This window comes from Poromitra crassiceps (assembly GCF_964638095.1).
Source record: "Poromitra crassiceps genome assembly, chromosome: 12".
In the NCBI taxonomy this organism is placed as follows: domain Eukaryota; kingdom Metazoa; phylum Chordata; class Actinopteri; order Beryciformes; family Melamphaidae; genus Poromitra; species Poromitra crassiceps.
In genome coordinates this window covers 27,837,442-27,850,929 of record NC_139632.1, presented here as the reverse complement: position 1 = coordinate 27,850,929, position 13,488 = coordinate 27,837,442, and the positions used below count along the sequence as shown (strand labels likewise).

Below are 13,488 nucleotides of genomic sequence, written 5' to 3'. Positions count from 1 at the left end.
TTTTGCCCATGCGTATTTTAGCTCCTAGTTCAGGGTAGGTACTCTCTCAGCACAAGAGGAACCTTGAGTGAAACGGTGTACGGCCGAAGCGGTTAGTATCATTACTAACCTTAACTTGCCTTTTTGTTTTTGCAAGCTAAGATTAGCTAGCTAATTGTTAGCCAAAGTAGTTTCAATTCGATGTGAATTCTCACTTGCTTTGCTGTGAAGCCCCGGCCGGCTTTAGGTCATTCAGCATTCCTACTGGTGGTGTGAATGTAAAGAAGAAAAAAGGTCTTGTATGGATTTGTATGGATTATTGTTAATATTGGTTTAATTTCTGAGGTAAAGACCCAGAATAAGCCCACATAGTGTTTCCTGTCAACAAAAGCATGACCTGCACATGCGTTTGTTTGTTCATTGCCTTTTCTCTGTTTATTTTTTCTTTTCTTTTTTTATGTACAAAAAAAGGCAATTCCTGGTCTGAAAGCAGCGAATGAAATGAATCTGTTGAGACTTGAGACTGGCTCATTGGCTGGCTACCTGCCAGGAGCAACAACCAACCACAGGTTTAGACTAGTGGTTTGTGTTTATTTCTCACCCCGTTTGAAAGAACATGTGATGTGAGCATGTTGGCTGCAAAATGGCTGTGCAATACGGATTGTGCAATACCTAGATGATGTTGGTTGTTTGTTTTTGTGATGTGCCATGTGTCTGTGTGTGTGCCCTTGTTTTAGTCTAAATGTAGAAGTAGATAGGTTTTTATCCCTTTTATTATATCCCTTTTATTATCTGTTTTTAAATGTGTATGAATGCTTTTTAATAGGTAGATAGGCTTTGACTCTTTTTATTTTCTGTTTTTAATGTTTATGAAATGCTTTCTAGCTGCACTGAATATGAGAGGGGTACCCTCAATTTCGTTGTGTATACAATGACAATAAACTCAATTCATTCATGTTTATCCTGGACACTGATAACATAAGACATTTTATGGATTATTGTATCTAACATTAAAGCAGTGGTTCGCAAAGTAGGGTCCAGGGATCCCCCAGGAGTCCTTGAGGGGGTTCCAGGGGGTCCCCAGCAAAAATGTAATTTATTTTCACTTTATCATCCATACAGTAAGTAACACAATGACAGAATATATGAATGTTTGGGTCATGGGTGTGTCATGGGTGGGTGTCATACAACGTTTTTGTAATAAAACATCTAAAAGCAAAGATTGTATCCAATGGGGGACCCTGGGACACAATCTTATCAAATGGGGGTCTGTGGTCTAATTTGTGTCCGTTTAGGGGTCCTTGATGTGAAAACGTTTGAGAACCACTGATCTGAAGCACCTTGCAAGCTATCTGGTAGCTATGCATTTTATAAACCATGTTCATGTGAGCTTACTGTGCTGAGAGGATGCGCAGGGGGGCAGCTGGCTGTGGCGGATCTGCTGCCTGCGCAGGCGGATCTTCTGCTTGAGCTGCTGGATCTCACAGTCGCTGTCTCCCTCCTCGTCGCCCTCCTCCTCTCGCCGCCGCAAGTTGCACTTCATCAGCTCGATGGCTGCGATCAGAGACTCGGAGATGCTGAAGTGAGCGTTCTCCTGGAGGAAAGGAAGGCGGGAAATGTGCATCAGGAGGACAGAACAATAACTTTACGTGACATTCCGAAACATTCAGTGTTGGAAATTGCTTAAAGACCCACCCTAGAGTCATGTTTCAAGATGTATGTACTTTGAGTAATAATTTGTGTCTCATGGTTTTTCCCCACACAAAAAAGTAAAATTATCTTGTTAAAATCCTTAAGATGACTTCTGCTCCTCCCTCATTTAAAAATCCAAAGCAACCAATCAGGGTTATCTAGAACCTAACTAGCCAAGCACAGCATACAACACAGGCTTTTAACACATTCTCACTCCCAACTCATGACAACATGACGACAAAGGTTCCTGGCCGATCTGCAGTATATGATGAGTTGGGAGTGAGAATGTGTAGGGGGTTTAACTGCTGAATACTGGATAGTGATTGGCTCCAATTAGAATGTTCTTTTTTGGTCTCAAAGGCCATAGTGGCTGGTAATTTCATCAGCCAATTTCAGTTTACCAGTCAACTAGTTTCAGAATACAATAGGACTCCAAAATAATGTCTGGCTAAAGTGTTAAAGTGTAGCGAAAACTAAACTCCCAACGACAACATGAATGTCCCTGTGCTGGTGGATGAAAAAAGGTAGAATACACTGAAAATAATATATCCTTGAGGTGATTGTATCCTTGAGGTGATTGAAGTAGTGGAAAGTGGGAGTGTTTTTCTCTATGATGGTTGTACTCCAAGTCACTGACTGATCACAACAAGGCAGTTAAAAACCAAATACATATTCAACAAATTCTAGTACAGCCTTCTGGTCAATTCTCAATGCTTTCACTGTATAAAAAGTCGGGTATTCCCCCTGTTAGTACTGTAGCCTGGGTCAAAATTAGTAAATTACATTAATTTTAACACTAAGGCATGCTTTGCTTATGAGTTTTCTAACTACAAACCCATGCTCAGGTGATTTCCACCGTACAATCGCCTATTACCAAGAAAACCTGACTTCTCACTGCAACTGTGCATTCACACCGAGGCGATTTTTGCAAATTTGCATGAGATTACATACAAAGTCATTGCAAACGCGCAAGAGTTACGCTTTTTTACCACCTTGGTGTGATCGTAAGAATCCAACATTTTGAAGCTTTTCCAATCCATACTTAAAAAAATTGCTATGATAGCATTATGGCATTGATTTTCAACACTCAAACACACTGGTAGTCATGAATCATAGTGGACCAAGCCTGACCTTTTCCAGGTCAGCACAGCTGCCAAAGTCCTGCTCTGACAGGTAGCTGATGAGGCTCTGGCCCTCAGATGGCTTCCTGAACATCCCGTCTGGGACACTGCTGTACTGGGACCCATCTGAAACAAGCACAAACTTCTTTCACTTTTCAAATCCGTTAGGTAGTAAGTCAAAACAAATGCCAGAGGCCATTCACTGCCAGTCAAAAGTTTGGGAATACCTGATTGATGTACTATGAATGGCATTACTTTGATCTAAAGGGTTATACGTAAATGCTTCAAATTTTGTTTGTTTGGTTTGTTTGTTTATAAGTTGATGCCTATGTATGCATTTCTTTACAAATCCTTTCCATAAGGGCGGCTACTATAAATAATGTAAAACAGGGGTTTTCAAAGCGGGAGGCAGGTCTTCCCAGGGGGCTCCAAGCAGTTTCAGGGGAGGCTCAGTGAATGGAAGTGAAAAATATTATTACATTAGCTATCAAAAGGAGATCAGATAGAATAGCCTAAATGTGTGTAATTTGGTTAAAGATATTTTACTTTCCCAGAGTCAGAAACAAATAAATGCCTTCAGACAGACCTTTTTTATGGATTTGGTGTAGTCTGAAGTATGCCAGTCAGGCCATCTTGGCTCAATTCTTGAGTGTCTATGGGACCAAATAATATAACCATGATCCCATAGGCATCCAGAATTGAGCGAGGAGGGTGCCTTTTTCCTAGATTTGTCTGGGGAAAGGCCCACATCCTCAGACTTTGAAAACCCTTGATCTAAAATATAAGATAGTTTTGATTTGTTGAACACTTTTTTGATCGCCACATAATTCCATTTGTGTTATTTGATAGTTTTGATGTCTTTACTATTATTCTAAAATGTGGAAAGAAGTTTGTTGAAAGTTTTGACTGGTAGTGTTTTCACTGAATTTCTATGTTTCAAGAACAGTTTATTGAATGAAGTAAAACTCTCAGAAGCTTTCCTAAACCAACCACATCTTACCAGAAAGACACATTATCCAAAGCACAAATTCCCACATGTGCTGAGCTGAACTTGAATATTGTGACTAAAACATCATTTTACACACACAAACCCACTTGACTACATCTCCATGACTTTTGTACTCGGGTCCATTTCATGTCCCCGTTTCCCGCAGCCTCTTCCTGCTCTACCTGGATTTCCTCTGGGTTTTCCCTGTCTGGAATTTACATCTATTCCTTGCACTTCTATAAGTCACTCTGGACAGGAGAATGAACTAAAAACATATTCTACTACATGTAGGGGGATGGGAATACTTTTTAGGTAATGTTGGTGCACTACAAAATGGAAGATTTTCCTAATGTCACACTCATTCTACTCCGCTCTAAGAGCACTGGCTAGGTTTCTACCATACGAATGTGAAAAAAACCTCAGACTGTGGAGAGGTTTTGTGATTTGAATAGCAGCATACTCACTGGACTCCATGTAGAGGGAACTGGGCGTGCTGGCATCGCTGCTCTGAGGTGAGAAGGGGCTGTAGTCCTTCATGCAGCAGTCGTCGCCTGTAGATTCTGAGGGGGAAACGGTTCATGTTAAGGACCGCCTATCGTTTGTGAGTCACTACAATCAATACTGAATTCCTGAAATTGATGGGAACATGCATCACCATTCGTACACAGAGCGTGGAAAGCAACTGATTAAATGCTGCACTGATGCCTCCGATACTGGAGAAGTCGACCGACATCCCAAAGGAAATAATAATCAATAAAATCTACGGGGATGACTCATTTCAATGCATGCAGACACGACAATATGGCCACTTTGTCAGACTAATGGCTGGAGTGAGGGATGCACAGATACAGCTTCTGCTTTTAAGCAGATACTCAGAAGTGATCCAGTTCTCAATTTGATTGAACAATAGGAGCTTAGACGTGTCATTTGGGCTCAATGTAAATACGTACATAATTGAGATGTACTTGACTTTAGAGTTACAAATACAGACAAAACAAGTTGCTTTGTTTTCATTTCTGACATGTTACACATGGCTTGATGTATTTTGTTGGGGAAATGAGTCAATAGACCCTTTTCATGGGGGCCTGTTTTCGAAAAGGCAGGGTAAACACAGGTGCAAGCAAGACACTAATGAGGGTTTCCAACTTCCAATCATGGAAGTTGGAAACGCTCGTTGGTGTTTTGCTTGGACCTGTGTTTACCCTGCCTTTTCAACACAAAATGGCCCCTGTGAAAAGGGTGTATGATGATGCCTTAGCCTGACATGCGCGAGCAGTACTGCTATGAGCATAGCCCTAGCTTGAATGTAATGAAAGGGACACGTATCATAAATCATTTCAATGATACTTTCAATGAATGACCAACAACATTGATATGCCATGAAAACTGTCTGCGTGCATGAATAAAAAACTAGACACAACAAAGGACACTGAAAATGATCATTTATGCCTCCCAGGCCTCGTCACCTTTGACCTAAAAAACAACAACAAAAAACATTGATAAAACAACAAGAAGCAAGACAGCCACGAGAGTCCGACGGCACAAATGAGGAGTGGAAGGCGAGGCTGGAGATGAGAGGGAGGGAGGAAAGTCATCACCATGCAGAGGAAAAGAAAGGGGGCGGGGGTGTGATGGAGCACAGTGGAGCTGCACTGCCAACCTGCTACAGGATCTTCTATTATGATGGTGATTTTGCGCTGGATCCCTCCTTCACAAAAACAGACAAACAAGAGAAAGGGGAAGAGAGTGATAGAGGGCAGAGAGAGAGAGAGAGAGAGGAAGGGGAAGAAAGTGATAGAGCAGAGAGAGAGAGAAAGTTACCTCAGAGACAAGAAAGGGAAACGTTTACTCGTCGCAGAGAAAATAAAGGTGTTCTTTTAGGCAAATGTGCCAACCTTGAGGGAAAGGATGTGGTTCAAGCCACATCTCACACAGCAAGTCAACATCATGCTTGTCAGCTGTTTTTATCCATCTCAACTGAAGCTCATTTGTCAGGAAACAATCAAAGGTATATTAGGTGGGATGAAGCAGAAAAGAGGCTTCCTGAACATAATATGTACATGCTATGTGCAGGTTTCAGGAAGACTCATCTAAGACTTCTTACCTAATTAATGCTACATGGAAATGAAAAACCTAAATGAAGAAACCATGCTGGCAAAACCAGCGTATTCCCAATCAAACATAGGGAGTCAGAGGGGTGGGGCGGGGGATTGGGGCGTTTTGCATATGGTCGCTCTCGGGGCGGGACCTCGTATATATATATATATACATGTATATCCCCCCCCATGTTTTTGTCATACATCAATGCCATTGGTCACCCTTCACATCCGTCTGTGGGTTTTACAAAATGTAACCAGTGGAAAAGCATTGAAACGATCTTGTGCCTAAGTCTCATAACTCTTCGCCCTCAATCTGTCACTCAAACCACAAAGTTCCGCTCCTACCTCCATCTGAAGCCCCCCAGGCAAGAGTTTATACCCGGAAAACAACACAGGCAGACCAGAACCGAACACGCCGTGTATTTCTGACATCATTTTGTTTATTTCTGGCTTCGTCTTACATAAATCAATCAATAATATGTTTTCGAGGCTGCACACCCATTTAAACTATGCAGATCGAAGTGGTTTCTGATGGAAGTAATGTTAGTGTTAGTGAGAGACTCTGTTTCCCCGAGATGCTGCCTCTATCCCGGCGTGGACGTGGGCTCACGCTGGCTGCTGCCTGGAGGGATGTGTGCGCGGCCGGCCACACAAGGAGAAAGTGCCTCAAAGTCGGAATGATAATCCTCTAACACCATTTGAGCATATTCAGGTAAGATATTAAAAATGTAATGACATCCATTGAGAAACTGACTATAATGAAGACGTGCCAACTTGGTGTTCAGTATTTTAGGAGCACAGTGGTTTTTTATGCTCCTGAAAAGTTGCAGTTTTGAAGATACGAGGTTTCCGCCCGACAACGACAATATCATAATGTGCATTAATCTAAGAGTGGGCAGGCATCGCAAAGGAACCTGTCATAGCACAGTGAAAGAAATACGCTCTTACAAAGTGTATTTAAGACATTGAAGACTTTTTGAGATACCCAGACAACAGTTCTCCGGCACAGAAAAACATTTTTTGCAATCTTGATACAATTCTATTGAAATGTGCCATTTCAAGTAGTGTTTGTGATTCAACACAACATAACACAGGAAACCCAGCTATTTGCATATCCTCCATGCTTACCGTGTCTGTGTTTCTGATTGAGTCCCGTGTCAGAGAAGGAGCGGGCGTGGCCTCGGGGGCCCCGGCCCGGCCCCTTCTGTCCCTCGGAGAAGGAGGAGCGTCGGGGAGGGTGCGGGGCAGCTGGCTGCTCCTGGGTCTCCCCCCCCCGATCCATGCTGGGGGACGGGCTTCGGGAGGTGCGGCGACTGCGTTGCCCCAGGTTACCGATGGCCAGGTACTCTGGCCCGTCGTCGTAGTCCCCCTCCCCGGAGTCCCCGGCCTCGGGGGGGAGGGGGGTGGAGGAGGGGGACTCGGTCAGCGAGATGCGTGGGACCGCTGTCACGCCCCGCTCGCTCTCCCCTGGCCGGGACACACACACCCAGGGGGCGCCCAGGTTGCTGCCCGGAGAGGTAGACTCTGCAACACAAACAGTAGGTTTAGACTGAGACAGAGTGGATACAGTGCTTTAAAAACAAAATAGTGTATTTAGGGGAGCTGAGAGGCAGGGGGATAAATATCTGTTAACAACAATGCTGGGGACATGTAAAAACTCATTAGGAGTTGGCTGGAGTCAGAAATACCTAGTGAAAATGGCTGGATTTAGTGTATAGCATGTTTATAATAGAGGATAACCTAAGCTTTGTTCAACTTACAAACTTCACCTGGGTTTCAAATGACATTAGGGTGAGTGGATAAGGACAAAATGTGTAGGTGTCCTATTCCTTTAAAATGCAAAAGGGAAAATGTACTGTTGAGATCAATTCTGTCCAAGGAATTTTACTGAGCATAGCTGAGCTCAACACATTCTTTAATAACTGACCATGTCCAGGAACAATCAGGCCTGTGTATGGTTAATTCAGTCAGTCTAAACACACTGTAGTGCATTCATAGCCCCACCCCTCCCCTTTCCTCCACCACCTCTCTCTACTGATTACAGAACAGAGTCCGTTTTCTCTTCCCTTGCTTCATTGCATGTCCCAACGTCAAAATCCTTCTCTTGCAAAAAGTGACAAACATGAAGCCGGATGGATCCAAGACTAAACTCTTTTTAGGCTGGTTTCACACTGGGGACCGGGGACCGTTTCCGAGCACACTTGTCCGCAGACTGACCCCAAGTCCAGTTTGTTTGATCAGTGTGAATGTTGGTTTCCGTGCCCGGCCGGGTCCACTTGAAAAGGTGGTCTCGGGTCCAATGAAGCGTTCCCGGGCGCGGTACACATGAGTATGAAATGTAATGTCGTTAGCCTACTCTTCTTCTTTGTTGTGTTTATTGGCGGATCGCAAATCCAAATACTAGTAACGGGGTAATTGCCTGCAGCAGGTGTGGGCAAGGGTCAGACTTGACTTCAAATTATTGGCCAGAGTTGTCTTGTTTACTTTATAACCGTTGCGTAATTATTTTTTGTACATCATTACTTATGCGTGGAATACCTTTGCAAGACGACACTAGATTGTGAAACACAGATTGGATCGCGTAGACAGTCACTGGACAAGTTAGTCATAGTTTGAGTCAAGGATCCTAGGCACATATTGATAAATAAGACCCTCACCGGTGTTGTTGCCGTTTTGGCAGCCTGCCGTAGCGGTTGGGACATTGAGGGTGCTGGCGTCTGTGTCTCGGAGGGAGCAGTGGGAGGTGGTGAGCCTGCGCTGCAGCGACTCCCCCCTGGAGTCCATGGTCCTCCAGGTGCCGCCGGCTCCCGGCAGCACACACAGACTCTGGCTCTTCAACAGGCCCAGACATGGAGGGCTCTTCAGTGGAGACAACTGCAGGAGGGAGAGGGGGGGACATATTGTTAGAATCCATGCAACCACAAGATAAGATCACATCAACTGGGACTATGCCTTTCGCCGCTTTGTTTTTCTTTCTTAAATAGGAGCAGATTCATCTTGTGTTTTTGGTTTATTCAGACAGTAGGAATGTAGACAGAGAAAGACCTAAAGGGATTTTTATCCAAGGTTAATGAGGCCAGGAAACTCAAGGGACTTAATAACCACTTAACTCATTGGCTGCCAGCCACTTCTGGAAAACGGATGCTCCCAGTGCCAGCCCTTTCAGAGCGTTTTCAGTGATTTCTCAAGACCCACAGAATATTGTGTGATATTACTATGTAAACACCGAACACGCCCAAAGAACGATGAGACTCTCTTGTATCATCAGAAAAAAAAAGTTTATTGATATCATTTTCCGTTCTTTAGTTATCAGCTGTAGAAGATAGGTTGGTTTCACCAAAAACAGACGTTTCAAACTAGAAGCTGAGATAATGAGCCTTTTGTGAAATGAAGCATTTCAAGCACATCACTGACTCTGACCTCAAAAATAATTTCCTTCAATAAAACAGCGAAAACAAAGGAATTTTGATGGCAAAATCATATTTTTTAGCTGCAACCAGCAGCGCTGGCCCCTGCGTGCGCAGACCCTACACCTTCTTGCTGGTCTTGATTTACTGCTGGTGGGCATCAGGTATTCCAGCTTGTGTTTGCCAATCTGTCCATCGAGCCTGCTGTCTGGGTCGGTGTTGTATGGTGCCCTGGTGCCCCCCTCCTCCTCCGTGGGAGTGTCTCTGGTGGCTCTCTGCTGCTCTGAACTTTCTGCTGCACGTTTCAAAGTGCGCTGCACCCGCTGCACCCAGCGTATATTTTCACAGCGCTCCGCCGTTTTTGTGCGCCGGCTCCCAGCGCTTCCAGCTGAGAATAATTTATCTTTTCAGAAAGACGCTGGTGTCGGGTGCTCCTTTTCTGGCAACTAATCATATGGAGAAACTATCGCAACAGACAGAAAGGCTCAATTGTGGGAGCAGATTGGCTGCTTTTCACAGGCACAGCTAACGTTACAGCATGCATCGGTTTCCGTTTCCCCACGGCTTCTTCTCTGTTTTTTCCTCGCCTTTCTCTAATCTGGAGAGCACTGTCGCCACCTAATGGGTCCGTAAAATAGCTTATACACCTTCAACATCCCCCATATTTTTACAGGAGATGCATCAGGCTTTGATCCACGTCCCACCGTCAAAAAACGCAATTGACGTCTTTAGACGTCATTGGCACTCAATGAGTTAATAACCACTCTGATAAATTTCCAACGACAGAAAACAGTGAACATTCCCCCAACTCAATACAAACAAAGATTAATGAAGAAAACAAAAATCAACAACGGAATGTTGGTGTATATGACATAAATATGGCAAAGTGAAGCACAACTCAGAGTTTATCCTCTTTTTAAGTCCACAATAGAATCTGCAGAACTACTAGCATGTGTGTGTGTGGTGTTACTAGCATGTGTGTGTGTGTGGTGTTACCAGCAGTGTTGTGCAAGCTCACACTTCACAAGAGGTAGCTCAAAGTTCAGCTCATGCAGATTGAAATTAACTAGTTCACGTTCATAGCTCATATTTTGAACTTTGAGCTATAGCTGACAGTCCCAAAAAATGAGCATCTGAGCTAATTTCAAGCTGACTTCTTGTTTACCCAGAGAAAAGGCACAGTACTGAAAACGTAACACACAATAGCTTTTAACATGCAATAGCTTTTTAAACACGTCTTTATTTTAAAAGATGAATGTAAAATTCAGGGGCTTTTTAGGCCAAGCTTCAACAAGAGCAGACATATTTTATCTTGCTCTAAACTAAAGTAAAAAATATACAATTAAAAATACAATACAGTAGCCCACATAGCTATTCACCCCCCCCCCCCCTCCCCCCAGTCGAGTTATTCACAGGCAGCTGTTCAATATATTATAAATCCTATAGATCTATAATTCTTGTATTGTATCTTATATGGTATTGATTTGGTACTTATGGTAGACTATATCTTGTATTGTATCTTGTAATTCATTATATTATTATTCTATATTATACATCTATATAGATCATTATAGTATAATCATCACTATAAGCGGATTCCACTGTATAAACATGCAACTGTTGGAATTAAGTGAATCGTTGGGTGCTCAGTGGAGGGTTACAATTTTGAGTTTTAACTCTGGCATGTGAATAAGGGCTCTTGGAAACTACGCAAAATTTGGGAATACCATGGGATCCAAATCTTGGATAACATAACAACATTGTGTCTGAGGTGGGTACAGTTTTACTGTGATTGATAACGTGTTTAGTTGCTTGCAGCCATTTTAGTCTAGCCTGCAGTGGAATGAGGGGTTGCTTAGTCGAGACTCAGAATGAAGACTGAAGGCTTTTATGTATGTATATTTATGAGGGAAGAGAGCAGCAGAGGGAAGCAGCCTGGCAAAATTAAAACCAGTTTTATTCCTATGTAAATTACCACATGCATGTAGGCTACACAATGGGTAATTATCGGGGTAAGAGAGCGAGAAAAAGAATGATAATAGGGCTGTTCACCCCCACTTGTGTGAGCGAAGCTCACTGTACACTCATGGATTTGCAAAAAGGTGCGCTCAGCTCACCGCTCATGAAAATAATGAGCTTGCTCTATTAGCGCGCTCATGCACAACACTGCTAGCATGTATGTGTGTGTGGTGTGGGTGTGGGTGTGGGTGGGTGTGTGTGTGTGTGTGTGTGTGTGTGTGTGTGTGTGTGTGTGTGTGTGTGCCCACCCCGACAGTGTCTACCAGAGCCAGCAGTCTGGGGTTATTCTGCTCCACAGCCTCCAGACATTGAAACATGGCCGTCACATGGGGCTCGCTCAGTAGAAAGGCCTCCTCTGAAAGAGACAGACAGAGAGAGAGACAGACAGACAGACCGACAGAGAGAGAGAGACAGACAGACAGACAGACAGACAGACAGACAGACAGAGAGAGAGAGAGAGAGACAGACAGACAGACAGACAGACAGAGAGAGACAGACAGACAGACAGACAGACAGACAGAGAGAGAGAGACAGACAGACAGACAGACAGACAGACAGAGAGAGAGACAGACAGAGAGATATTAAAGAGATAGATGAAGAGACACAAAGAAGGGGATGGCAGAAGAGAGCGATATAAGCCACAATTTGCTATTTGAATTTTGCACTCTCTCCACCCACACAGACACAAATTATTTCTTATTAAATGTGATCCCCAGCATGAGACTCACCATTGTAGTATTTGCGTGTGTGTCCCAGATGCTTCAGCAGGGGGCGTAGCTGAGGCGACAGCATGTGAACCTGCAGGCTGTGGAGCAGCCAGCGCTCGGCCTTGTAGCTTTCACCTGCACTCTGTACCCCACTGCTGAGCACCGGCTCCAGGTGACTGAACTACACACAGAAGGATGGTAACAAACAGGGATGAAACGTTACATTTAATTAATTCATTAATTCATTAAAAAAATATATATATGCTTTTTACAAGATTGAAAGTCTTAGGGGCTGTGTCCACTGAAAGTATTTGGCTTTGGATATCATGTCCAGAGCGCTTCCAACGCACACAGAGACAGCACATGGAGCTGACTCTGACAGTTAGGAGCTAATGTTAGCTAGCTAGCATGCAAGGTAAATGGCAAGCTAACATTAGTCTCGCCAATGGCAGGGCTTAGACATGCAGCCTGTTTCCAGTGAGTTAGACTAAGCTAATATCAACCCAACAAGATGATACAATTAATAATTAGCACAGGGCCTCTCCTATCTTTTTAGTCCCGTCTCTTCCTCGATTTTGCTTGGTCGGTCAAAGCGCTCCTCTCAAAAGCACTTCCCATGGATCACCTGTCAATCAAATGGTGTGGGTGGGACCGTGAGCATCTTTTTCCTCTGATTTTCTGTTGATACAGTTTGAGTTTCTCTTCTCTTTGTCTGTTCAGCCATGGTGGCTATCACTGCTCATGATACCTACCTACCCAGCTCTTCTTCTATTGTGTTTAGAGCAGCAAATGTAAAGGCTGTCATGAACTAGGTTGAATGTTATACTATTCAGCTAAATGTTATACTATTCAGAGTAGCAAAAAATAAATGTATTTATATGAAAATGTTGTGGATCGATTGCTTGAATTGTCTTTATTACGTTAATAACCTTACTGTCCTTACACATATCTTTACTTTCTATAAATAAAATTCTATAAAAGTGTCTGATATACAAGATCTATCTTTATATATTTCTTAATTGTTTTTCGATCGTTTGTGATGGATTCATTGTTTGCGCATGTTCCTTTATCCCTCCCATCTATTCACCTAAAAAACTCAAAGCATAACAGGAGTGATAGAGACAGACAGGCCCACAGTGATAGACCGAAGTGAATCAGCAATGTGTGGAACAAGGAGGGAGACTGATGAACAGGGTGAGGACAGGACAGGGCAGAAAAACATGAGTCTGACTCACTGGAAGCAGGTTGCGAGGATAAACAGGCTGCGGGGATAAGCTCTGCCATTGGTGCCGACCATTTCAGTCGGAGCGAAGGGAAATCCCTTTCTGCTCCCTCAGTGCCGCTCTCAAATGCCTCCTCCGCTGTGAGACAATGCTAGCTAGCAAGCTAACAACCTACACGCTGAAAATGGCAAGTTTTGACGATGATTTGGATTGTGCAATAAAGCAGGCCTGCTTGCTACTTTCTGTGGATGGT

At 43.5% G+C, this 13,488-nt stretch overlaps 1 protein-coding gene across 2 annotated transcripts in view; it reads right to left on the bottom strand.

The window, feature by feature from the left end:
- rubcn (rubicon autophagy regulator) overlaps window positions 1-13,488 on the bottom strand; it is a 46,785-nt gene that overhangs the window by 24,609 nt on the left and 8,688 nt on the right. For both annotated transcript variants that reach the window (XM_083647154.1, XM_083647155.1), the window contains exons 4-10: window positions 12,034-12,193; window positions 11,554-11,660; window positions 8,537-8,753; window positions 7,008-7,403; window positions 4,245-4,340; window positions 2,803-2,918; window positions 1,375-1,573 (exon numbers count right to left, since the gene is read on the bottom strand). In XM_083647154.1, the coding sequence (XP_083503280.1) occupies window positions 1,375-1,573; window positions 2,803-2,918; window positions 4,245-4,340; window positions 7,008-7,403; window positions 8,537-8,753; window positions 11,554-11,660; window positions 12,034-12,193 (1,291 nt within the window). The remainder of the gene's footprint in view (window positions 1-1,374; window positions 1,574-2,802; window positions 2,919-4,244; window positions 4,341-7,007; window positions 7,404-8,536; window positions 8,754-11,553; window positions 11,661-12,033; window positions 12,194-13,488) is intronic.